Genomic DNA, 27292 nt, shown 5'->3' with positions numbered 1-27292 from the left:
ATAATTCCATTACAACTACTTTTTTTTAATGCATACCTTTCAGAGTAGAAAAATATTCTAAAAAACATTAAATCTCACTGACAAAGCAGAACTAATGTGACAAGATCACATGAAAGAAAATAATTATTTGAAAGCAAAACAATCAAGATAATAAAAATTCAGAGATGAGGATATTTTTCTCCACTTGTGTACATAACAAAAACATCCTCAATTTAACTGCAACAGGGATAAAAAAACTTTTGAAATATCTTTGAATAAATAATGGAGTATTTATTACTGCTGCAAGAATTCTTAAAATTCATTCTAGCATGCATCACCAAACAATAATAATTCTGCATCTTCTCTTGTGGTCTGTGTGACTTCCATATTAAGCCACAAATAAACAAAAAACTGTATCACATTGCATCTGTAAAAAGAAGTGGAATGTATGTTTGTTCAAGCTGTTTATTAAATATTATTTGTAGTACTGTGGTGCTCAGTCTCAAGTCAGGGACATGGATTTCATTTTGCTTAGTGCCCTACAAAAATTAGACGAAAGACATAATTCCTTATTTTACTGTCAAAACACCAAGAACATTTTAATTCTGTGGGCTGTACTTTAAACTGCATCAGGAAAAGTTACGAGTTGCCAAAATAGCAGGGAAGTTCAATATGTTCAGGATAGTTTTCGTCTATTTTCAGACTATTTAAAATTTCTCTATTCCTTGGTTTATAGTTTCAGTGATGTCACATATAAATATTCCTTCTTTTATTTAAACATCAAGGGAAATTAAAATGTTAATCACATTATTCATGTAGCCCTTTGTTGTGAGAACCACAACAGAGATTATTACAATACATATTTTCCATCACTAAGAAAAGACTCAAGTCACTTTATTTTTTAAATCTTTATTAAGAGGGTAAATATGATTTAATTGCCATTTCAATTATTTGAAGCATGGATTTAAAATAAAGCTGAAACACAGAGTGGTTATTGTTATAAAAACTGAGAAAAGGGAGACAACATGTTCATTTAAAAAGACATGGTGAGCATAGCTACAGATAGAGTGGTCAAATCTAGTATGCATAATTTTAATTATTTGAAAAAAAAAATCTATACTACAAAATACATTTACCCTGATGATTACACACTGCATGCTAGATTATGTTTTTAATGATTTTTAGGACATTTGAGAATTGTATGGCAAAATGCATGGCAACTAGGCATCTGCTGTATAAATCTAATTTTTATCACTTCTTATAACATGATTTTATGGAAATATGTGATATTTTAGCCTCCTTTCTCTAATCTTTTACGGTAACGTTTGTGCAATAAAGCAGAAGGGTGGCTGCAGCAAGCGCTCTCGTCACGCCAAGCACAAAGCTCAGGCAGTAAGCTCACAAACTGAGCTCACGGACCTTGGAAACATACATATAAAAATGCTCAACTCAACCTCCCCTCAGGGGCACAGAAATACAGTTTAAATTGAATTTTGTTAAAAGTTATATAGTGGAGAGCTTCAGGGTCTTTACACACAGAATATTCTTTGTCTGGTTTCTATATAATTTCAAACATACTTTTAGCTTTTCTTCACAAATGACATTAGTTAATAATTGGGGCAAAATATATATTAAAAATATGACAGCTTGCCCTGTTTACATCGATCCCAATTAAATTCGTTGTCGTTGTTACAAACACATCTTGCAAGGCCCCAACTCCACCTGAAAAAAGCACAAATGCATTGCAGACCCTAAAGACAAGCCATTATGCTCATTTAAATCCCTTCTTCACCCGATGCGGGTTTTTTTTAAGAGGTAATTATCGGTGGATGTTTGCTTTCTTTTCCTTTTTGACTGTAAGCAGCAAATAAACAGCTACAGCACAAATCAGGACGTTTATTCGGTGCCGTCGGGCTGTCAAAGCATTTAATAAATAAAGGATTTAATCGCTAAGCAGGCTCCGTACAACATTGCAGCCTTTCAGGAACGTTCGGCAGGTTATCGATCCGGTGAATTACCTCAGGCTCAGCCATAGGGTGCAGGCACCGCCAGCCCTCGCTCGTCCTCGCCTTGACAACGCTCCTCTCGCCGCCGCTCCTGAGAAACACACCAGATTCGCCAGTCCCGCGCCTCTGATCCGGTCGGCCGCAAGAACGATGAATAAAATCGTTATTAGCTGTTGGGTTTTAAAGGGAAGTTCTCGCACCGAGCGCCCTGCCCGCCCCCGTGGCGACAGCCAGACCCGAGGCGGCCGCGCCGAACAACGCAGAAAAGCGCCCTTCTGCTTGTTCGGGGCTCGTTGAAGTTTCCTCCCCCCCGCCACACTTCACCTTAAACCCAAGGCACGAACCCGGCCCGGGGCACAATGTTGCAAGAATAAGAAACAACAACGCGTGACACCGGCACTTACGCGCAGATGCCAACTCCGCAGCGCCCCGAGGCCCCCGCGGGGCTGTGAGGGAGCCCGGGGCCGCCGCAGCCCCGCGCTCCGGAGGGGCCTGGCTGCGGTGGATGGGGGAGCCGCGGCGAGCAGGGGCGGGGGGAGGTCGGTCTGGGCTTCCTCAGCCCGCCTCCCCAGCGGGGCCGCGCTCCCCGGGGGCATCTTGGCTTCGCTCGCTTCGCATTTCTGCGACACTGAAGCTCGGTAACTTCCAGCCTCCCCGCCGCCGCCGCGAATCGCCGCTGCCCCGCCGCGGCCCCTCCTCCCCGTGCGTCGTATCCCTCCGCGCGCCGGCCTCCCGCACCTCGCAGAGAAAGCGCCTTTCAGCCGCCAGCGCGCCGCCTTCCCGCCCACCCAGCCGCTGCCGCTCCGACATCTTCTGCCTCAGCCCGCCCGCTAATAAACACGTAGCGCTCGCCCTCGCCCCTTCTCCCCTCAGCCGGGCAGCGCCAGGGGCCGCCGCGGCGGCGGGGCGGGAGAGGGGGGCAGGAGAGCCGAGCTCCCCCTTCCCCGCTGGGCCGCCCCCACCGCCGGGGATCGAGGGGAGCGGGGGAGAGGGAGGGAGGGAGGGGCGGCGCGCTGGGCTCGGCGCGAGGGGCCGAGGGGGCTGAGGAGAGGGGCGCGGAGGAGGGGACTCTTTCTCAGGGCGGAGGGATCGCGCTCGCTCGCGCTGACTGGCGACGGCGGCGGCAGCGGCGGCGTTGGCGGCGGGTTGCTGTGAGTTGTTGTTTCCTCCTCCTGCCCGTGGGTTGAATGGTGGAGCCGAGACTCTTCCTGGTGAACGAACAGTGACAGCTACCGGGCGGGCGGACGCGTTTCGCTGGGCCCCGACGCTGCCGCGGGAGCGCGGCCCGAGCCCCCCTCCCCTTCCCCCCCTCCCCTCCCCGGTTTTCGCCTCGCCATGTCCGGGGACGGCGGCAGCAGGCACACGGCGGAGCTGCGAGCGGGTGAGTGCCGGGGGAGCCGCCGTGCGGGGCGGCGGGAGCCAGAGCGGGGCGGCGGGGAGGGGGAAGAAAGACGAGCCCGCGGGGAAGGGGCGCGCTGCAGCCCTCACCGCCTCTCCTCTCCCCTCAGAGCTCTACTTCCTCATCGCCCGCTTTTTGGAGGACGGACCCTGCCAGCAAGCGGCTCAGGTAGGGGATGGATGGATGGATGGCGCCGCCGGGCCTGGCGGGGAGGGGGCGGCCGGGCAGGGCGGCGGAGCGGGCGGCGCGCTCGCAGCCGCGTCCTCTTTCTCCCTTTTTCCTTCTTTTAAAACCGCCTCCCTTTTCTTATCTCTCCCCCCCCCCCCGCCCCGCTTTTGTTGTTGCTGCAGGTCCTGATCCGAGAAGTGGCGGAGAAAGAGGTAAGCGGCGCCGCTCGCCCCGCCTGCGGCCTCCCTCCCCCTTCCCTCGCTCTCTCCCGCTTCCCCCGCCCCATCCCGGGCACTGCTGGGGGGCTCCCCGGGGGAGGGGAGCCGCTCACGGGGTGTCCTCGCCTCCCTCCCCCAGCTGCTGCCCAAGCGGACGGACTGGACGGGCAAGGAGCATCCCCGGAGCTACGAGAACCTGGTAAGAAGAGCGGCCGGGGCCGACCGCGGTGCGGCGGGCAAAGTTGAGTTTTTTTTTTCCCCTCACTCTCCATGAGCAGCCCAGTAAAAAAATTGAATTTCCCGCAAAAAAAAAAAAAATACAACTTAAAAAAAAAAAAAACCCACACACAAAAGTTGGGGGATTTTTTTTTTTTTTTTTTTTTTAAATACAACCTCGGCCCCCTCCTCCTCCTCCGTCCCGAGGGCAAAGGCGGGGGGGGCCCCGCCGGAGCGGGGCGGGCGGCGCGGGGTAAATAACAACAAGCGCCCCGATGCGAGAGCCCCGGCCTGGCCGGGCTGGGAGGAGAGGAGCGGTACGTCATGGACGCGGTGCGGGCGGGCGGGAGCCGCGCGGGGCGGGGCCAGCGCGGGCGGGCGGCAGCAGGAGCGGCAGCAGCGGGCAGGCGGCTGCCGCAGCCCCGGGCCGCCGGCAGGCGGGGGCGCTCTCGGCCGCGCCGCCCGCGCACACAATGGCCCCGCGGCGCGGCGGAGCCTCCGCACCGCGCCCCCCCCCCACGCGGCCGCGGTGTCCGGCTGCGGGACAGCGGGAGAGGTTGAGCCGGAGCTCGGGTCCCAGGTCGCTGGGCTGAGGCTGACGTTTTTTTCTTCGCTGTTGTGTTAACTTGGGCTGGGATCTCCATCGAGGGGCGGGGGGGTGGGTTGGTTTGTGGTTTCCTTCCTGGTTCCGTGTGTGCTGGTAAGGTACATCATATGGCTTTGCGTTTTTTATATACAATGTATCTGGTGTGTAGGAAAAACTGGCCATGCTAGGTTCACATCACAGATTTGGCTTCCGTACTTTTTTTTTTGTTTTGTCCTTTTTTTTTTTTTTTTTTTAAGTCTTCCAGTGTGCACTTTTAATTTCAGGTGTGGATCAGTGGTAAAAAAAAATATATATTGCAGTGTTGTATTTCTTGCTAGCAGAGAGGGGCCTGGATTTTTTTTTTCTAATATGTTGTGAACTACAGTAGTTGGGAAAACAGCAATTAAGATGTCTGAATTGTGTCTGCTAGCAACTTGTTGCTAGTATTGTTTTCATAACAGGTGCACTGTTGTATAACTTAGTGTCTGAATTTCTGAATAGGATTTCAGAGGGAGAATGAGCCCCGCTTGTAATGTTCATCAAAGAGAGATTTCCCTTCAGGCTTTGTGGTTGGTTATCGTAGTTCTGAACTCCAGTATTTCTGAGACTTAGACATGTGGAGGGCTTTTGAGTTCGCACTAAAGGAGACAGAACAGTTTCCGTCTGTAAAGACTGTAGGCTTATACATTATTTTGGTTATATTACAAGTGTTACAATATCAGTCATAGGTATTTATTGTAGTTGGAACAGGTTTATTTACTGCATTGGTTTTCTCTGGAGCAAGGGGTGGATTGGCCCAGGCATTTTAATGCATATGATGTGGAAAAACGTACCAATACTTTTTAATTTTCCTGAAATCAAAGATCATGACAAAATTCAACTAGGAATTTCAAAATGCTGATACTTTTGCATGATATATGATGCTATTCTTATTTATTTATTAATTCGTAAGGCTGTATTATCTATTTCAAAAAATGGTCAGAAGTTGCTTGGTAAAACTTACAATGGATCTCTCTTTTATACTTTGAATTATAAAGAATTGGAGGTCAGAATAGGTATGTAATGACATTAAGATGTGCTTCCTCAAAATTTGGACTTGATCCTGGATACATAAATTTGGAGATGTGGTGCTGTCTAGGTCTTCCCACTTTTTCTAGTTTTCTGTTCTTTACAAAGTTTTCTTAAAGTTCTTGATATAAATATGGCCTTTTCCACCTTGTCCCTGCCTAGATATTGGGAGAGAGGGGAAAAGAAATTGGTTACTTTGTTCCTGATGCTTCTCTCCATCCCCTCTTTCCGCTCTTCCTTCAGTTGTCAAAGATGTGTGAACTTTGTATTAGTTGACATTTTAGGCTTGTGAAAACTGGCACAGAAGGGTGTTTGCAGGGTGACAGTTACATTTGATACAAAATAAATGTTTTTCACAATGTTGTGTTTCATTAAACAAAAACTTGTTTATCTCAAACCAAAGAATTTTTAGCTTTTAAATTAGACTGATGATGAGCTAACCTTCTCTTTCTTATTTTTTTTTTTAATTTGAAAAACATTTCCAGCTTTGAGATGCTGACTCTTCCTTCTGAAGAAGGCATGTTTTATCATGTGTTGTTACCACTTATCAGACTTGAATGCCTTGCGCTTTCGCTAAACTTTGTAGAAGGACCTGAAAGGACAAAAGATAAAAAATAAAAATACCAGTAAATGTACTGTTACACGTCTGATTTTTACTCTAGGAGGGAGTAAAGTCTCTGTGTAACAGGGGATGGAATTTAATCCCAGGCGTCTGCATTGTTGTTTGCAAAATCATGCCTTTTATTATACATCTATTTAGGCGGATATATTTTCAAGAGATTAATAATCCTGGTTTTGTCCCCATTTTGAAAACAATTTAGGAATTACTTAGTAGAGTTAGCTTCCTGTTATTAGACTGATATTTACAGCCTTAGATGTTTTATTTCTGTAACTTAATTCGTGCAGGTAATATTAAATCAAATGCAATTTTAATCTTGTGAATTACTTGCATTTTTCTGTTTGGTCAGTGAAAGTAAATGTTTTATTTTCTTATAAGCTAACACCATGCTGTGCAGGCTTGTAATGCTATAGAATAATATATGAGTTCAGAAATGCCATTATACTGTGTTTTAAATTCTTAAGTGATTTTTCTTGAATTCAAATATTTCTATATCTTGTTTTTCTATAGTCACCACTTGTGGTATAAACCACATGCTTCGAGAGTGTAGTCTCTTATTTCAGAGTGCCCATCTTATTTTTATATTGTCAGGATTAAGATTTCTATTTGTGCTGTAACCAAAGCCTTTCTGAGAGTTGAGTCCCAGGTAGACCAGTTTCAACCTAGGTGGGTGGTGGGACTCTTCAGTAACAAATCAGGATGTTTTGTATTCTCTTGCATTCGTTGTGAAAACTTACTACAGCTATTTTTCTCCTCTTTTGGAAAGACTGAGGATTTCTCATGATGGGGGACAGAAATTGAGGTGTTCTAACACTTCGCTTTAGCAGAGCAAGGCAGCATTGTGAATTGTTTATAGATTGTGGTTAAAGATATTTAATTGTTGTGTGTAGTTAGTCTTTAAAACACATTTCTTAGGGCCTCGACACATGAACAAGCTATGGTGCAGCAGTTGACTCCAGGGTAATTATTATATTTTTCACGTTGCAGTAGCCGCTCTTAATTGTATGCTGTTGATGAAAGCTATGCATTTCTGCAGCATCCTTTGTGTAGGCATGAGTGCTTATCCAAATGTGCAGTCAGTTGGATAAGAGAGCTGAACTGTCTGAAAAATGAACTGTACAAAAATAATTTTCAGATGGTTCAGCTCTGCTTTTGTGTGCAGCAGCATCATGGGTCCTGCCACCACCATGAGGGAGAGGGTAGGAGTGCATACGGAGGGCTTGGGGAATGTGTTGGGCTTGCTCCTTTTAGGAGGGGTGGTACAGGGTGGTTGGGATTTTGTTTGTTCGTTTGGGGGTTTTTGAAGGGTGGGGTTTGTGTGGTGTGTTGGGTTTTTTTTAAGGTCGCCTAGGGTACAGGCATTGCAGTGTATATGATCAGAACCAGTGTGGTGACTTTCTTTTTGTGATCTGAAGTATTCATGCAAACGTAATTTTCTCTATTGAATTAGAATTTTATTCATGGTGTTGGTGGGTGAGGAGGGAGAAGGCAGGGAATTCACATCAAATAGGAAGATGGTACAATGGGTTTAGTAGACAGTATGCCTTGTTGTTCTTTGTAACTGTTTACTACAGTTTTGCTATCTTTCGTCCCTTCCCGTGCCCACAATTGTTAAATGTAGTTTAAAGTGAAAATGACAAAACTCTGTTCTCAGGCCATCCCCCGATCTTTCTTTTTGGTTGTGCAAAGGTACATTAAATTACAAAGAGTATCTGTAGGACTGGGACATTAAGTACATTGACACTATTTCATTGTCCGTATAATGTCTAACATAGTAAAGTCTTTTAGGCAGCATTGTGATTACTGTTTAATGATTCTGTTTCTTAATAAGTAACCAGATAATAAGTGGTTTGTTTCTTCAGGAAATCTTGTGCTGTAAAGGTATTCAAAGAAACAGGGAGCTAAAATAAAACTTGCATTGAATCATTGAGCTATGTCATCACCCAGTTCTCATTATTAATGGTATTTTGGGGAAAGTCTATACATGTTTTGGAAGGTGGTCTGAAAGACTTGGCATTGGAGGTAAGGAAGCCTGTGAAATGGTTGTGATCCTTAGCAATGTTTTTGGTCTCATTGTCAGTGCCTCTGTTGGAGATACATCAACTTTAAATGATTTCTTTTTAGTTCTAGAAGACAAACATTTGTTTTACAGATTATTGCCATAACTAGGAATTTAGGTGGTATGAGAGCCTTTCTGTTCAAACTGTTAGATTTTGATGAGGAGGAACTCTCATTTGTTGTGTGAAGTACCACACGTTTGTTCTACAAATAATCAAGAGAGTTGGCTAAGTCAACTGTTTTGTGCTAGTTATTTCAAACCAAGACTGAGAAACACTGGTGAAAGATGGGCTAAAGAGGAATATCGAGTTTCTAAGGTGTACCTTTTAGTTAAAAAACAAAGAAACAAATGAAACAACAACAACAAAACCAAAACACACCACACCAAAAACAGCACACACACACACACAAACCAGAACAAAAACCCTCAAAAAATCCCACAAAGCATTGTGAATGAGTTTAAGATGGGCAAATAGGTACAGGTAATCCCACAGTAATAGATATAGTTGAACATCTTAGTCCACAAGACTGAAAAAGCTACTACTTTCTGTACCTTCTCATGTGGCAAGTAGCAAGCTTGAAACAGTTTGTTTATACTGAGGTTTGAGGTTTTATCTGGTCTGGCCTCATACCTATTAAAAGCATTAAATAATTGGAAAACTAGTATGTTCATGGGATGGCTGGTTTCATACAGGTCTATTTCGTTAGAGAAAAAGTAATCTCACATTAAAAGAGTAGGCATTCCTGTAGGAAATAGTGACTAACTATCCATATACTTCTGGCTCAAGCATAATTAGAAAGTACATGAGAAATAAACGTGCTTTGGGGAAAATAGTTAACTCTCCAATTCTCTCTCCCCATTGTCTGTTGCCACCTACCGCACCCAAACAAACCCAAACCAAAACAAACTGACAAACAAAAACCCACAGACAAACAAAAAAGCCCCAAACCAACAAACAAAAAAACCCCACCACCAAAACCAACCAACGAAAAAAACAAAGGAACAACAACAAAAAATACCACAAAGAGAATGAGAATGCTACAGAGAAAAGTAATTGCACTTTATTGCAATTCTTAATCTTAAAGCGACAAGGCAGTGGCTGATGGTACAGGGTACTCAATTAGATTGATGGTCTGATATTGTACAATTACTGTAATTCAATTTGGAGCTTGTTTTGGGTAGTGTGTTATGTAGCAGAATAGTTAAAGCTGGGATAGCTGCTGGTATTAGTAAGATTGAGCTCTCGCATCTTGAAATGTAGGTAGCTGACTGACTTAGATTTGGTTGTTAAATGTCCTTGGGTGGAAATGTATTTTTCTGAAAGATGTTTGCAGTCGAACTTGTATTTAAGCATGTTAACTGTTAGCATGGGGGGAAAAAATCAACAATACTTGAGAGAACATTTTGGTATGCACGCTGCTTAGAGCAGAATCCAGAATAAGGTCATATTTTACTTGATGTGTAAAACACTGGCAGCAAATAACTGCATTATAGATGACAAATTTAACTAAATAGTTTAGGCCAAATCATGATTCTGTTGATGCATTCGTTGTGATTCTGATGCTAAATTATTCTGCAGAGTCATGCTGAATGAAAATATAAGCACTTAGGTCTATTTCGAAGGTAATAAAGATTTAAATGTTAGTCCGAATGGCTGTGTAGCTGCATTTTGTGTATTCCCATGCTGTTTGTTTGGAATAAATAAAGCTGAGGGTAGTAGGTTATGGGTGAAGTTGAGGGTAATGCTGATTCTTATCTTCTAGAAAATATTATTTGTGCTCAAGATCTGAAAATTTGTACTTGCTAACAGTTCTGATTTTTATTACAGTAATGTTTAAGAAATGTTATTAACTTGTCTTATGTGAAAAGTCTACTCGAACAAAAAGAGGTCATTATTATACTTATAAAAGCATATCCTCTGTGCCTTTCTGTTGGAAGAAAAGAGCAGAATTAGATGTTACAGAAAGCCTAATAGGAGGAGGAAAGAAACCAGCTAGAATTTCAGCTAGGTGGGACTGGCAGAGAAAAAAAATCAGTGCTGTTTATATACTGCTTGACATCACAATTTTGGCATAAAATTTTTGTTTGTAGAGTTCAGTTTTTACTTTCAGTTTAGAACTGTATGAATTTTAAATACTTTTCCATCTGTTATTTTTTCCTTTTGCTTTTACTTTCTCCTCTTGGAATCAGAGATTGATACCAAGACAAATTTCCATCATTCTATTCAGTTTTCATGAGCTTTTCTGTTTCTGACAAAGCTTGTAAAGTGTCCTTTTAAAAATAACTATTTCTTTTTTTGTCACTTACATCTGACTTGAAAGTACTCTTGTCTGGATTTTGTTGTTGTTGCTATTATTTATTTTAGGAGGAGGACACAGGGTAGTAGATTACATTTTATGTTGGTTCTAGCTTCTTTTAATAATTCATCAGTGCAGGAATTGCCTCCTGGTAGGCTGTACCTTAGAATGATCCAAATAATTTTAGCTTTCAAGTTGCTCTTTTGTAATTTAATGTATCAACTGAACTTCCTTACCTTGTCCTTTCTTGAGGTGTTGATACCACACTGTGGTTCTCTTTTCTGCCTTTTTTTCCCCCTTTTTCAAAAGGGATGAATTGGGACTAAGATGAATTTCTGTTACACTTTTTCATTCGTGGCTTCTACTGTAATGCCAATAGTCACACATACAAATGAGCACTGGACCTGGCTTCCTAGAGAGGTGGTCAATGCCCCAAGCCTGTCAGTGTCTGAGGCATTTGGATGGTGCCCTTCACAACATGCTGTAGCTTTTGCTCAGCCCTGCAGTGGTCAGACAGTTGGATGAGATGATGGCTGTAGGTCCCTTTCAACTGGACCTGTTATATTAATATTGTTAAAATTATTTCTTTCTGATGGGGAAGTAAGTACTTCATCTGGAGAAAACTTACTTAATAGCCTACTTTTAATAAATTATTCAAGTTCCAGCATTTACTTCTTTATAGAAGGAGAAAAATGAAATAGAAATCCAAATAAAACCCCTAATAAAATAAGAGGGTTTTTCCCTAGCAGATTTTATAGTGAAATGAAGCTTCCTTTATTTTTAAAAAGTTTCTTGTCTGTGCTTTAGTCTTGTATAGGAAAGTGAGAGCCAAATGTTGACTCTGTATGAATGGTTCATGAAATAGTTTAATAAAGTTTCTGGAGCTGGCAACTGTTTAGATGGACAGTGTCACTTTTAAATTTTTTTTAAGCATACAGCACACTTAGTATTGTTGAATCAGTTTGTTAATGAGCTGGTTGCAAATGTTGCTTAGTGAACAATGATTATTCAGACAAATGATGTGCAGAAGCATCACAAAACTGCTGTGTAACTTGTCATAAATATCTGTTTTCACACAAATGGACTAAAATGAGGAAAGGCTATAGTGTGAGTGTGAGGTATATATTAAGATAAGATCTTCAATAGGTATGATCAAGAGTAGTACAAATAGATCCCCCTTTCTAAAATATTTGCTTTAAAAACTGCACGTGGAATTGAGCCTACCTAGTTTCTGCTAAAATAATAAAGTGAACACATGGCTCATGACAAATCATGAGAAGCATGACTCAAGATGTCAGCTGGCTGTAGTTTGGAATGCGTCAAAGCCGATTTGCTTCATTTTCTTTATATTTCATGCGTTTTTGAGGATGTGTAAAACTGAAGGGTCTTGAGCAGGATAAAATGACAACTGTGTTGCATATGTAGTTCTAATAATTTTGATTAAACAAAAAAATCACTAATTATTTACCTTTGCAGAATCTGAACTTGCCTCTCAGGTGTGAAGTCTGGTTTCAGATAGGATTATACAAAGGGCAGTATTTGTTAAGTTTTTGCGCTCCTTTTGATAGGATCGAAGGAGAACAATAACTGAGGAAATTGACCAGGGCTGTTGATGGCAGAACCTGTACATAGCTTTGTCACTACTTGTGGCTATTTTGATATTTCAGGGCTCTCAAGCTTGTATTTTGACTGTGATTCCTACTTTAAATAGAAAACAAAACCAAAGTTTTGAATTCAGTGGATTATTTTTTGCCACTCTTCTAACAGGATGCCTGTCTGATGACATTAAATTCAGTCGTTTTATATGACTTGATCTGTACAATCAACTGTAACTTTATAAAAAAAAATTGCTAATATTTTTAAAAGAAAAGCCTTTTCTAAAAAAAAAGTGTGTGAATTTTGTAAGTCATTTAAGTTTTAGGCATTCAAATTCAGACAGCTTGCAAAGCCTTGTACAGATGTAACATAATTCACAGAAGAAAAGCTCTGCTTTCCTGGAAAACAGTTGCCTAAACATTTGCCTGTCGATGGGAAGTAGTGAATGAATCCCTTATTTTACTTTGCTTGCTGTGCAGCTTTTGCTTTGCCTATTAAACTCTCTTTATTTCAACCCACCAGTTTCTGCTCTTCTACCCTTCCGATTTTCTCCCCCATCCCGCTGTGGAAGGGTGAGCAAGTGGCTGTGCAGGGCTGAGCTGCCGGCCAGGTTAAACCGTGACTGAAGCAAAAGGGAGAACTTTTTCTTCTTCACTGGCAGGTTGCATTGGTGATGGTGGGAATTACTGGTGTAAGCAAGGCTTTTCTAGAGCCTGGGTTTCAGACAGCTGCACTCTTTATGTTAACAAACAGCTAGAACACGTGAAGTGATTACAGTGTGTCAGCAAGATAGGAGCACATTTGATGAAGAATGAGGTATATTTCTGTTAATTGAGTGTAATACAGAAGTATCAGTCTGCCTGAAGTGTCAGTCACAGCCTTCTCTAGTTGAAGAATAAAAAAACATCACGAGCTTTTACTGCAGTACTTTTTTTTTTCTGCAAAGTAAAACTGTGAAGACATATTTCAGGCTATATGAAGGATAAAACTACTACATGCTACATTCTCTACAAGAACTGAAGAAAACTGAGTTTCTATCCTCCCTCGTAATTTTATTTTTTTAAATTTTCTCTGTTGTAGTTGAAGCTGACTATACCTTATGTATTTTAAAAAATGCCATTTCTTAACCATTATTCCTAACTATTATTCTTAACCATTATTCTTAACCAGCTATTTATTTACGTTAATAGAATTATACTTTTGTCATATACATTTCAAAGCTTTTTTCCTTGTTACGTAAGATGGTCTTTTGGTTTAGAGTTATAGTAGTCCAAATGAGTGAATTCGTTTTGACTGTGCAGTCATTAATACTGGTTTAACATTGTTGTAATCAAGCGAGGAGATGTGTTGCTGATAATAGGAGCTTGTTTTGGTACTGTGCAGTTGAAAGCTATGAGCAGTTGCAAAAGCCGGTCATGTTCGTAGCCTGGTAGAGGACTATGTATGCCAAATTTAAAGTGATGTTACTTAAGTGAACATTTTAGTATAAAAGCTTTAGATGTAAAAAGAAAAATCCAGTTGTGGAACTTTGACAAGGTCTTGTAACTTAGGTGAGATGAGGCAGAATGTTTTTGCATTGTTTTCTACAAAGCTATAGTATTTATTGAGCGTATGTGAATCTTCCAAGAATTCTGTGTTGCTGTCCTTACAATCCTTGTCTCATCTTTATCCTGCACAGAAGATTGACCAGAATGCTATTTAAATATAATATTGAATATATACTTTATATTTTTCACTGTGCTTATTAGTCTATGACCAACAGTGCCTTAAAGTCAGAAAGTAGTAAATACCAACAGTTCTCTGTACAATGTGGCATGTGCTGAATAGAGGAATTAATTAGGACCAGCTGGAATGAATTCTTGTACTTAAAGGTCATTATTTGTTTTTATCCTTAATATGCTATAATTTTCTTATGAATTTGTGTAACCAGATTAAACTAGTAATTCTTCAATAATATTGTGTTCTTTATCAGATATGTTGTTTGCTCTTTCATATAATAGGTGAAATATTACAGACACTTGGCACCCGATCACTTGCTTCAAATATGCCATCGACTCGGACCTCTTCTAGAGCAAGAAATTCCCCAAAGTGTCCCTGGAGTGCAGACGTTATTAGGAGCCGGCAGACAGTCTTTGCTTCGTACAAACAAAAGTATGAAAATTTGATGAGATTTTGAGAGTTCTTGATATATCGTGCCTCTTCTGTGTTTTTTGCATTAAAAAAACTGCTTGCCTGTGTTTATTGTGTAATTCTTTTTAAACAGGTTGCAAACATGTTGTATGGAAGGGATCTGCTCTTGCTGCACTACATTGTGGGAGGCCTCCAGAGTCCCCTGTAAATTATGGCAGTCCACCAAGTATAGGTAAGTCAATTTTATTATGGCATTGCCATTGTGATACCTAACTCCTAGGATGATGATTGTGATGATGAGAGCTAAGTAGTAGTTCTGGTTTTATGTGTCCTTGTTAGTGTCACATACCTTACCTTTAGTATGCTTTTTGTTGAGATGTGTTGTTGTATTTCCCGGTTTGTGTGTGTGTAAAAAAAAAAAAAAAATGGATGTTGTAAATACCTATAGTAGTTTTGTTCTGAAGCTAATTTTATCTTTGTATGAAATGGAATAAAATATATTTCAACAGTGAATACATACAAATAAAACTCTTCAATAAAAAGATGTAATAAAGTGGTCAGTAGATACAAAATTAGTTCTATTTAGCAACTTAAAACCAGGACAGCATGGCCTCCTCACATAGTTTAGGAGAATAAGTCATGTAAATTGGTGATGATTTTCTTTAGAAAGATTTTAGTGTGCTGTAGAAGTTATTCTTTTTCTTTCTGGTCCATTCAGTAATTTTGTAGCTGTGCTTCAGTTAGCTATGCTGTATCATGAAGCATACATGTGATGTCTCTACCATTGGAAAACTGAGAAGCTGGAGATCAGGGATATTCTTTTTCTTTTTTAGTTATTTTTAAGCTCTCATATGGTCACTAAAACATGTTCATTAGCTTTCAACCTTCTAATAATAAGATTTATGGTGGTTTTGTTTGTTTGTGGGATTTTTTTGTTGTTTTTGTTTTGGTTTAGTGTTTGTTTTTTTTTAATTGCTGAAAGAATCATGATGCAATTTTAGGTGATTCTTTAAGGAGCATCCTCTTCCTTTTGTTGTGGATAGGAAAATGTGCTCAAGTTATCTTCTCTTCCCTCCTTCCATTTTCGGGTGATGATGTGGGATGGAATAGAAAAATTAAGTCCGTAAATGATTGGCTTAGAGACTGGTGCTACAGGCAGGGCTTTGGGTTCTTTGATAATGGCTGGTTTTATAAGACACCAGTCCGGACAGTGATATGTGGGAAAGGTTTATCCCACAGGGGTAAAAGGATGCTGGGACAGGAATTAGCAGGGCTCATTTGGAGGGCTTTAGACTAGATTCGAAGGGGGATGGGGCTGTAGCTGGGCTTGCATCAGTGGGGCAGCATGCTGGAATCCATAAAGACCGGGAGGCCCCCCATACCCCTAGGGTGCAATCGGTGTACTCGGCTCGCTCCCTGAAGTGCCTGTACACCAATGCGCGCAGCATGGGGAATAAGCAGGAGGAGTTAGAAACCTGCATTCGGTCAGGAGATTATGATCTGGTGGCAATTACAGAGACATGGTGGGACAGCTCACATGACTGGAATGTGGTCATGGATGGCTATGCCCTTTTCAGGAAAGACAGGCCAGCCAAGCGTGGTGGTGGAGTTGCTCTTTATGTGAGAGAGCAACTACAATGTATAGAGTACTGTCCAGGTGCAGTTGAGGAGCGAGTTGAGAGTCTGTGGGTGAGAATTAAGGGGCAGGCTGGCAGGGCTGATACTGTTGTGGGTGTCTATTACAGGCCACCAGATCAGAGTGAGGAAGTTGATGAGGCCTTCTACGGGCAGCTGAGCGTGGCCTCACAGTCGCAGGCTCTGGTTGTTATGGGGGATTTTAACTACCCTGATGTTTGCTGGAAGGACTACTCAGCCAGCCAGCCACAGTCTAGGATGTTCCTCCAGTGCATTGATGACAACTTTCTGATGCAAATGGTGGAGGAGCCGACTAGGAGAGGTGCGCTGCTGGATCTCGTCCTCATTAACAAGAAGGGTCTGGTTGAAGCAGTAAAGGTGGAGGGCTGCCTTGGTTGCAGTGACCATGAGATGGTGGAGTTCAGGATCTTGTGTGGTGGGAGCAGAATACCAAGCAGAATTGCAACCCTGGACTTCAGCAGGGCCAACTTTGGCCTTTTCAAATAATTGCTGGGGGAAATCCCGTGGGCAAGGCTGCTTGAAGGTAAAGGGGCCCAAGGTAGTTGGTTAACATTCAGGGACTGCTTCTACCAAGCTCAAGATCAGGGCATCCCGACACGCAGGAAGTCAAGGAAGGGAGCCAGGAGACCTGCTTGGTTAAACAGGGAACTGCTGGGCAAACTCAAGTGGAAGAGGAGGGTTTACAAATCATGGAAGGAGGGGCTAGCCACTTGGGAAGAATATAAGGCTGCTGTTCAAGGATGTAGGGAGGCAACTAGGAAAGTGAAGGCCTCCTTAGAGTTAAACCTGGCAAGAGGGGTCAAGGACAACAGAAAGAGCTGCTTCAAATACATGGCAGATAAAACTAACACCAGAGGCAATGTAGGCCCGCTGATGAATGGGGTGGGTGCCCTGGTGACAGAAGATACAGAGAAGGCAGAATTACTGAATGCCGCCTTTTGTCTCTGTCTACTCTGCCGGAGGCTGTCCTGAGGAGCCCCGTACCCCTGAGGCCCCAGAGGAAGGCAGGGCAATGGAGGAGTTTGCCTCAGTTGATGAGGACTGGGTTAGGGAGCAGTTAAGCAATCTGGACATCCATAAATCCATGGGTCCAGATGGGATGCACCCGCGGGTGCTGAGGGAGCTGGCTGGAGTCATTGCTGAACTGCTCTCCATCATCTTTGCCAAGTCTTGGGAAACGGGAGAGGTGCCTGAGGACTGGAGGAAAGCAAATGTCACTCCGGTCTTCAAAAAGGGCAAGAAGGAGGACCCGGGCAACTACAGACCGGTCAGCCTCACCTCCATCCCTGGGAAAGTGATGGAACACCTTATCCTTGGTGCCATCTTAAGACATATCAAGGATAAGAGGGTCGTCAGGGACAGTCAACATGGCTTCACCAAGGGGAAGTCATGCTTGCCCAACCTCATAGCCTTTTATGAAGACATAACAAGGTGGATTGATGATGGCAGAGCGGTGGATGTGGTCTACCTTGACTTCAGCAAAGCATGTGACACCGTCTTCCACAGCATCCTCACGGCTAAACTGAAGAAGTGTGGACTGGATGATCGGGTAGTGAGGTGGACCGCAAACTGACTGAAGGAAAGAAGCCAGAGAGTCGTGGTCAATGGGGCGGAGTCTGGTTGGAGGCCTGTATTTAGTGGAGTCCCTCAAGGGTCAGTACTAGGACCAATATTATTCAATATATTTATCAACAACTTGGATGAGGGAATTGAGTGTACTCTCAGCAAGTTTGCTGATGACACCAAGCTGGGAGGAGTGGCTGACACGCCAGAAGGCTGTGCTGCCATCCAGCGAGATCTGGACAGGCTGGAGAGTTGGGCGGGGAAAACTTTAATGAAATATAACAAGGGAAAATGTAGAGTCTTACATCTGAGCAGGAACAACCCCAGGTTCCAGTATAGGTTGGGGAATGACCTATTAGAGAGCAGTGTGGGGAAAGGGACTTGGGGGTCCTGGTGGACAGCAGGATGACCATGGGCCAGCACTGTGCCCTTGCGGCCAAGAAGGCCAATGGCATCCTGGGGTATATTAGAAGGGAGGTGGTTAGTAGGTCGAGAGAGGTTCTCCTTCCCCTCTACTCTGCCCTGGTGAGACTTCATCTGGAATATTGTGTCCAGTTCTGGGCCCCTCAGTTCAAGAAGGACAGGGAACTGCTGGAGAGAGACCAGCGCAGGGCCACGAAGATGATGAAGGGAGTGGAGCATCTCCCTTATGAGGAAAGGCTGAGGGAGCTGGGTCTCTTTAGCTTGGAGAAGAGGAGACTGAGGGGTGACCTCATCAATGTTCATAAATATGTAAAGGGTGGGTGTCACGAGGATGGAGCCAGGCTCTTCTCGGTGACGACCAACAGTAAGACAAGGAGTAATGGGCTCAAGCTGGAACACAAGAGGTTCCACTTAAATTTGAGAAGAAACTTCTTCTCAGTGAGGGTGACGGAACACTGGAACAGGCTGCCCAGGGAGGTTGTGGATTCTCCTTCTCTGGAGACATTCAAAACCCGCCTGGACGCCTTCCTGTGTAACCTCATCTGGGTGTTCCTGCTCTGGCAGGGGGATTGGACTAGATGGTCTCTTGAGGTCCCTTCCAATCCCTAACGTTCTGTGATTCTGTGAAATCACTTGTGTCTTTTCATCTTTCTCGGCTGATGTCCAGGGAAGCGGGAACAGTTAAGACCAAATTACCAGTGTGGATTATAACCAAACAATACTGGTTTATACCAAAACGGTAGTTGCAGGTGGATGCGCAGTGTTGGATGAGAGTGGGCAGAGAATATCCAATTGATTGGTTCCTGATCAGGTGCAGCTGCTGCAAAGACAAAGGTTTCTGTCTTGGCAAGAAAGAGAAGATACATTGGGTGAACTAATGAGTAACAATGTACAAATATATAGCCAGGTGCTTTTCAGAACAGAGACATTTTTCATGTGATGACTTGCCATGACAATTTTTCAATGTCTAAATGGCTTTTGGAGGCTATTGGTAGCCCATAAGTTTTCCATGAATTGGGGCGTGTATATATAAGTATATAGAAATAGTGGAGAGAGTTTATTTTGGGCTGTTTTGTTTCTAATGTTGAAGAAACTCAAAATCAAATCTCAAAATGCATACCATTGCACTTTACCCTGAGAATTACGATTGTCTCTTAACAGCTGAAGCAGAAGTATGCCATAGCTAAGGAGCTCTTAGGTTGAGCACAGCCAGTTTTGAGTTGGCCGTGTGGCAAAGTATTTGGTGTCCTAGTAGCTTTTCGATTTTAAAGCACAAGCTGCATGCTTTCCATGATATTTCTGTAGATACTTGGAATCACGGAAGAGAACATGGTTTTGCTGAGTGTTTAGAGATAAGTTTTCAGGGCCTTCTCAGCTAGTATGCATATTGGTCAGAGGGGGTTCGCTTAAACCAGGGCTGTCAAACTCATTTTCACCGGGGTCCATGTCAGCCTCACGGTTGCCTTCCAAGGGCCGAATGTAATTTTAGAATGGTATAAATGTCGTAGTTACATTTATACAGTCTGAAAATTATTCGGCCCTTGGAAGGCAACCATGAGGTTGACATGGCCCCAGGTGAAAATGAGTTTGATACCCCTGACTTAAACCCTCCCCCAGCACCTGCATCCATTCAGTGTGGTTTTGTTTAGAAATGCTGTTTCAGTATTCATGGAGAGAGTTGTTCCTATGTTGTGTTCTAGATGCGGAGGAGAAAATGCTTGTTGCTGAATAGAATAATTCCTCTTGTGAGTGACTGTGCATTGGCTTGGAGATTGTGAACTTTGAAAATCTTGGGCTAGATTAGCAGCTTTTTCTGCAAAATAACTGGAGGACAGAGCTTTCTAAAAGCTAAGATTTCTTCAGTGGTTGCCTTACCTTTTCCTTTCCTTAGGAATACATTTTAAAACATATTGGAGAAGTCAGAGTAGAATAAGACTGTTTAGCATGGTACTGTAGCTTGCTCCATGGTATAGAGTTATTAAAGAGGGAAAGAATGTTGTATGGAATCCATGGCAGCTGGAGTTAAAAGAAAGCTGTAGAGTTGCCGTGGTAGTGGAATTAAATGTTAAGAAAAATAACTTTCAGACTCTTTTTAGGGAAGAACAAGTGAGGCTTTCTAAATAAATGTTATTTTTATTGAACCTTTTGCAGAGCACTGAATATTTGCAAAATTACAGTTATTTCAACATATAATTTTTTTATGACAAATAATTTCCTTTTCCAAACATTGAGATAAGTGCTGGTAACTGAATGTTTTAAACTATGAAATGTATTTGGATTTTTTTGATGTCTGGCTTAGAGCTGTGTGTTAAAGCATTTGGTTTTGATTTGTCCTACTCTAGTCTGATCCTCTCAATGAAATAATGAACTGAAATGACACTTCTTTAATAAATTGAACTAGAAAATTTTGTTCTGGTTCCTTAAATAACTTTCCCATTTTTCCCTGGCAAGGCTGTATTTTATGTATTTGCACCCCCCAACAAATTGGAGCCTATTATTCTTCAGGCTGTATGTATTTCAGGTGGAGAGCCCACTAATAGTTGAGGAAAAGATACTGCAGTATCTCTGTCTCGTGCAGAAAAACTTAATTTAAATTTCAGTGAACATACAGAAATATTCATTTATTTCCTAGCCTGATGAATCAGTGCAATTGTGATGCTGATGGGATATTCTTTAGAATTAGGGTTTTTTTTTGTACGTTGTGCTAGCTGCCTTTTAGGTATCTTGTTTGTGTGCAACTAAAATACATCTGTACAAATATGTACTTCTCCAGAAAACTACAGAATTTCTGTAGAACATAATAGAGAGAAACAAAACTTGAATACATAATAATTTTTGTCCAGTTGCTGTCACTTGTGCAACATATCTTATAAAAAGTTGCTGAAGTGCTTAATTAGGAACAAAAGAGCTACGTCATATGCTAATTTGTTTTGTTAAAGGTCCTGTCTTCTTGGATGCAGAAGCAGAAGAATAACTCTTTTTCAGTAACCTTCAGGAACTGCTGAAAAAGCACATAACCAAAGCATAACACTTTGAGAGCTTTGAGCTCGAAGCTCTTGGAAAAGCTGGTCACTCAGGTATGAAGACCTGAATGAGACTGGCTGTTTGCCCCAGACAACAAAGAATGTTTTTCCTGACCAGTGAATATATCTGCCTTTCAGAAACAGTATTTCATGATCTTGCTGAAGAGTTCTGAGGCATTTTGCACTTCTCTCACAGTTCCTTTATTAAATGATGCTGCTGGTTTGGCTGTAAAGAGAACGTGAGGTTCTGAAAGTGGTGTAGATGTTTGTTTTTAGAAATAAATATTTTAGACCTAAAAGCAACATCTTGTTACACATGTTTATTTAAGTCTAACGTTAATTATACTGAAGTAAATGACTTCTTGTTATGCAAGAAGAAATGAGCTATAGAAGTCTTAAGGTACTTATACTTTGAATAAAATACAAACTGAATAAATATATAGTGAAAGCAAGTGGGATTGCATTGAAGTCAGGGAGCAGTTTGGAAGTGCTTGAGATTGTACAACTTTCATTTGTTTTACCTTCTGCCTTTCCAAATATCTCTCGTCCCACCTCCCTGAATTAGTAAAGGTTGGCAATTACTTTCATTGAGCAGATTAATATTATATGTAAAGTTTTAGATGTATATAGAATTTTTGTATTTTCAGAAATGCTCAGGTGAAGAGTCAGTATACATTTACCTTCATGAAATGCCCAGAGACAAGTACTGACTTGATCAAATTGCCAGTTTAACCACTTTACTTGGTTGACAATCATCTATAAGCCAGGAGACTTCGAGTACTGCATAGTTTTGAGGTTGACCAGAAAAATGGTAGGAAGGTAGAAGTCAATTCAAACTGCCTTTTTGATCTTGGACATATTTACAGAAGGGGGGAAAAAAACCAAACTTCAACAACTCCAAGCCGAGTGCTTGATAGATTTGGTCTTTACTAGCTTGGAGGGTGAAAGGAGGAGTCTAGCAGTCTCTTTTTTATTATTAACAACTCTGAATGCCTTGGTATTCAGTAGAGGTGTGTCTGGCCTCCTAAATTATGAAACTTAATTTGATATGGGTGAGAGTTGTAAGTGTAATATGTTCTTCGGATGTTCTTCAGGTTTCTTCTGAATCTTGTTCTATTTTTGTGTGAATGGAGGGGAAACAAAGGTGGATTCTGTTCTGCAGGATAGAACTCTTAATTAGTTAAATACAACTATGGAAAGGAAGAAAATGAAAGATAAGCCATAATGTTTTTGATGTGTACTTTTAAAAAGTGTAACTTAGTACAAAATTAAATTTGGTTTATCACTAATTAGTGGATAAGGCAGATTACTCTCCCCTAACTTTAAGACACATTTCATATTCAAGGATAAGACCATGAAATAAGGTGATGGACTAGGCCACTTTGATAAAACTAAAATAAGAAAGCCAAGGGAAAGAAAAATCAGTATAGCTAATACTGCCATACATTTCAGACCCGAAAATTTATTTTCCTTTTACATATTGCTATTTTTTTCTCTTAGCTGCTTATTCTATTTTGGGCAGGGAGTGAGTTGGAGGCATTCTAAAACTTTGAAGGAATTCAGTTGGTACCTGTTACATGCCATGGAGTGGGAGAAAATCTATACTCTTTCATAAGTTCTGCTGAAAACTCCCACCACTTTACCTTCATCAGCTTTATGTTTGATTCATAAATTTTTCTGAGGAAAACCAACCAAATAAGGTGATCTCGACTATTTGAGATGTGTGCTTTTCAGATTAGAGTTGTTGGCAGCGATGAATTTTAACAGTAGAAGTTAGATTTTAAAAAGCAGAAGTTCCATTTTACAAAGGTGTTTTTTAAGAGCCCAACTCTCCATTCACAGTTCAGATTCCTGAGTGGCCCTTATAAAAAAAGGAGTAGAGATCACGCCTGGAGTGCTGGGTGCAGCTCTGGCTCTTGCTCAGAAGAAACATGTGGACAGACTGGTGCTAGTCTAGCAAAGGACCAGGAAGAGGATGAAGGGATTGAGGTATCTGTCGTACAAGGAGAAGCCAAGAGAGCTCGGATTGTTTAGCCTTGAGAAGAGAAAGCATGGGAGCAGGGGGGTTGTTATCAGTGGTTGTAGATACCACTGATAGGAGGCTGTAATGAAGATGGAGTCAGACTCTTACTAGTGTCTCCTGACAGGATAGAGGCCATGGACAGAAACTGAAACAGAAGAATGTCAATGTAAACATTAAAAAAACGCCACCTTTTGGGGGTGATCAAAGCTGAGGCACATGTTGCCCAGAGAGGTTGCAAAGTCTCCATCATTTGAAATGTTTAAAACCTGACTGGACACATCCCTGAGGACTTGCTTTAGCTGACCCTGCTTGAGCAGGGGGGCTTGGACTAGACGATCTCTAGAGGTGCCTTCCCACCTCAACCGTTCTGTGGTTCTGTGATAGCAGGCTGTTTCAGTCTTCAAGGCTGATCATGTTGTGTGAAGATGAGCCCAGTTACCTAAAAACTAGAAGACAATCCATTTTTTTTGGAACCAATTGATGAACGATAGCAACTTAAATGATAAAATTTTTAGCAAAGTGTTTTTTGCATGTTCAAAACATCAATAAAATACATGTCTTTCTCAGGCATTGGTTTCTACTGATCAGCTAGCTTCATTATTAAATATGAAGAATCCTGAATTTGAAACCAAAATATCATTTGGAAGTAAGTGGTGGATTGTGATCCCATATTGTGCAACAGCCACTCAGCAACATCTGCTTTTTTTGTTTGTTTGTTCGTGGGTTTTTTTTGGTTTTTTTTATTTAAAGCAGGATCTTATGTGTGAGTAGTAGACAGGCGTGTAAAGCTAACTTAATTTTAATTTCCTTAGTTGACTGGGTGTTGGATGGGAATTCTTTCTGTCCAGTGTCCCTTCCAGGAAGGAGCAGGCACTCTGTGTTGTTTTCTTCTCTCTTCCTTCCAAGCCTCCTTACTTCACGTTTGTTGACTTGCTGTAAGGTCCAACCAGTGCTCTCTAATTCTTCCTTGGATAAAGTCTCATCCTCCTTTCCTCATTGTGTGTGGTTTCTGGCTCCCACTGCAGCTACTTAACTGCTTATACCTTATCACTCTTCCTGTGATTAACACCTTCATTTGTACTAACTCATTTGTGTGCGGCCAGGCAAAATTTAAGCAAAGACAGAAAACTGTTAGTATGGCTAAAACCAGAGAGATATTAGACTTGCTGTCGCAAGGCTTTCCAAAACCACTTTTTTCCAAATGCAATTAAAATGAAACTAAAACAGATTAGAGACCACAGAAGGCCTGACAAGTGTTGATGCTAGATATGGGTAACAATTGTTACAAAACCAAAGGCCTATAATTAGTACAAAGCTAAAAATAAATTCCTGCAGCCAAACAATGAAATTGATTTTTCTGGTGCAAGCAAAGGTGATAAAAGCTATCAACTGTGGTTTCATTTGAAGGCATTGCTAGAAATTTCCAACAACTGTCTCCATTTTGCAGTAAGAGCAAACAAAAAGTAACTTCTGAGCAGGTCGAGATTGTTGTGTATGCTCACTTTACTGTTACGATGAAGGCTTTCCTTTTTCTGGTTGTGTGTGTGTTATGTGTGTGTTTAGGGGGCTTTGAGGTGTGTGGGTGTTTTTTGCTGGGTTCTCTTTTTTTTTTTTTTTTTTTTTTTTTAACTGTAGGATTATTTGTCACAAACCAAAACTAGCTTTGTCTTGTGACTGAACTAATCTTGGTTTCCTGCTGTTCTAAAGTAGACTGTTGGCAAGGAAAAGCTTTGTCATAAAGCAAATGTGACTGCATCTTTTTCTTGTGTAAGGGGAGGGTGAAGAAGATACAGTAGAGCCTTAAGGCAGTTTTGGCACTAAAAGTGCCTGGCTCTCCAGCTGATGATCCTGCTCCTTCACAAAGCATCTTGAACTAGGAAAACTTCCTTGAATCCTTGGGCTACATAAGCAGTTAAATGAAATAATTCAGGGCTGTTCTTATGGCCTGAGGCCGATGGGTTTGGCAGTTGTCCATACCACTAAGTGCTTTTGCTCCTTATAGACTAGCTACAATCCAGTTTGTGTATTTAATATAGTTTGACCTGTGCTGACTCATGAAATGGTGTGTACCTGGTCTGGGCTAAAACCCAGCCATATGAGAGTTTTGCAGCCATTTAATGGCTGATGCTGGGGAGGGGATGTGACTCCACGCCCAGACCTGTGCCTGAGTCCTGCTGAGTTCACTAGCACAGACATAGCCTTGGTCATAAATAAGAGTGCCTAACTAGGCTAATAATGAAAACATCAACTACCTCTCTTGGTACGGATAGATCTCATTTTCCATGCGTGTGTAGTGCTGCGGACATTGTTGGGTGTTTATTTTTTTACTCTTCAGTTATTCAGAAGCTGTAGATCTGAATATATTACCTGCTGCATCACAATTCTATGGAATGCAAAATGTATTGCTGTTGCAATTCTTCTGTCTGATGATGATACGGGGAACTGTTTGACTAATGTCTATGTACTCTGCCTTATCATTGCATGAGTAGCGGTTTAAAATTGGTAATGCTGAGCTTTATTTTCTTTACTGAAGTTCTTGATTGAAGATTTCCATTTCATTAAAACAAAGTAGATCATGCTCCTGGACCTTTTAAACCTGAAAAAAAGTCCAAACATTTGAACAAGGTTCTGTTAGTCAAAATCAGAATTATATGTAAGGTTTTGGTAAATATGCAAGTAAATTTTTGGTTTTGTGGTTTCTTTTTTGTTGTTTTTGTTGTTTGTTTGTTTAACTGTAGTGAGTAACAATATCCGTAAAAAAATATTGTTTTGCAAATGATGGATAAATGTTTGGCTGTGTAGACCACAAAAACACTGGTTGCTGTGGAGAAGGTTTGAATGTTTGCTGATCTTCAGGTAATAGCACTGTTGAAGCTCTTATGCTTGTTAAATTTGAGGTAGTTTACTCCTCCATGGAAACTGAGTCAGTCCTGAATTTCTCACACTAGGTATAAAGTGAAAAGCATACATTTGGGCATTCAAAGTTGTATTGCATCTTTACGCGCTGCATTGTAGTTTGGTACTTTTTTGTACATTTGTATCGTAGGCTACTTTTGTGTATGTTTTTCCCTAATTATGGCAAAATGAGACAATTACTGTAGAAAGCTGTTCATACAGCAAGCAGTCCAGTGTTGAAATAAACCTTCCCTTCTGGAGAAGTATTTTAGTTTATGAACCTAATATAAATACTGTATCTTTTTTTCTTTCCCCATTTGCTAGTGGATACCCTGTTTTCAAGAAAGCTAAATGGAAAATACAGACTTGAACGCCTTGTTCCAACTGCAGTCTATCAACACATGAAGATGCACAAACGAATTTTAGGACACTTATCTTCTGTATACTGTGTAACTTTTGATCGGACTGGCAGACGGATATTTACTGTAAGTATAATTTTTTTTTAAGTACAGATAGTATGTCTGTATGTCTAAAGATACTGATGTTGTGTATCAAGAGCAGATAAATACTTTTCTCCTGTTACTGTCAAATATTCTTTTTAATAACCATGCTGATTTGCATGTTAAAATAGTTTTGGCATACATTTCTTAAAGCTAGATGTGATGGTGATTGCTGATCTGTGTAGTTCAGTCAGAAAACACAGGTTATTTTCGGTAGAAAGGAATTACCTTATGTAGATTCTTTCTTCTGGACTTGTGTTTTCTAGCAAAAACATGAGCAAACGAATGCACCACCACCACCGAATTTGATTGGGAAGTCAGAGAGGACAATCAATATATAATTAAGATTATCTTGACTCTGTTCTATAACTTTTGTGAAATTTAAAGCATGACTCCGAAGTTTAACAGTCTGGTGATATACTTAGATTTCGTACAGCATGTTGATGGAAACTAGAAAGCTGAAAATTCACATGATGCGTTCTAACAAGTGATGATTCTTAAGGAGTTGTCTTTATGACATCCTAGGGACTTTTTATTGTACCAGTGTTCTTAGTATTTGTGACTCTTTTCTTTTTTGCTGTTGCTTGTAAAAAAAAAAAAAAAGTGTGTGTGTGTATATATATACACATATATATATAGGTAGGATGTCGGAAATCGGGACTGAAATCGCAAGTTTCCCAGGGAGTGGGCATTATAAAAAGAGATGTCAGTGTAATTTGGATTTCCTGGTAAGCAGTCAATTTTTGTAGAGCCAAAGGTCTCGTAAACACACAGTTCATGCCTGTCTGGGACACTTTGGCTGTATTTATTGCCTTCTCACAAACAATGGATGTAATTGATACTTTTGTGGATCCAAGACCTTGATTGT

At 41.3% G+C, this 27292-nt stretch overlaps 1 protein-coding gene across 4 annotated transcripts in view; it reads left to right on the top strand.

The window, feature by feature from the left end:
* The first annotated feature begins 3053 nt into the window (after positions 1-3053).
* PHIP (pleckstrin homology domain interacting protein) overlaps positions 3054-27292 on the top strand; it is a 109345-nt gene continuing 85106 nt past the window's right edge. For all 4 annotated transcript variants that reach the window (XM_065630823.1, XM_065630822.1, XM_065630824.1 and 1 more), the window contains exons 1-7: positions 3054-3366; positions 3494-3552; positions 3735-3764; positions 3910-3969; positions 14212-14362; positions 14475-14573; positions 26249-26409. In XM_065630823.1, the coding sequence (XP_065486895.1) occupies positions 3321-3366; positions 3494-3552; positions 3735-3764; positions 3910-3969; positions 14212-14362; positions 14475-14573; positions 26249-26409 (606 nt within the window). In that variant the 5' untranslated portion in view covers positions 3054-3320. The remainder of the gene's footprint in view (positions 3367-3493; positions 3553-3734; positions 3765-3909; positions 3970-14211; positions 14363-14474; positions 14574-26248; positions 26410-27292) is intronic.

This window comes from Caloenas nicobarica, chromosome 3 (assembly GCF_036013445.1).
Source record: "Caloenas nicobarica isolate bCalNic1 chromosome 3, bCalNic1.hap1, whole genome shotgun sequence".
NCBI lineage: Eukaryota > Metazoa > Chordata > Aves > Columbiformes > Columbidae > Caloenas > Caloenas nicobarica.
The sequence above is the reverse complement of the archived record's forward strand: the minus strand, read 5'-3'. Positions and strand labels throughout refer to the sequence as shown.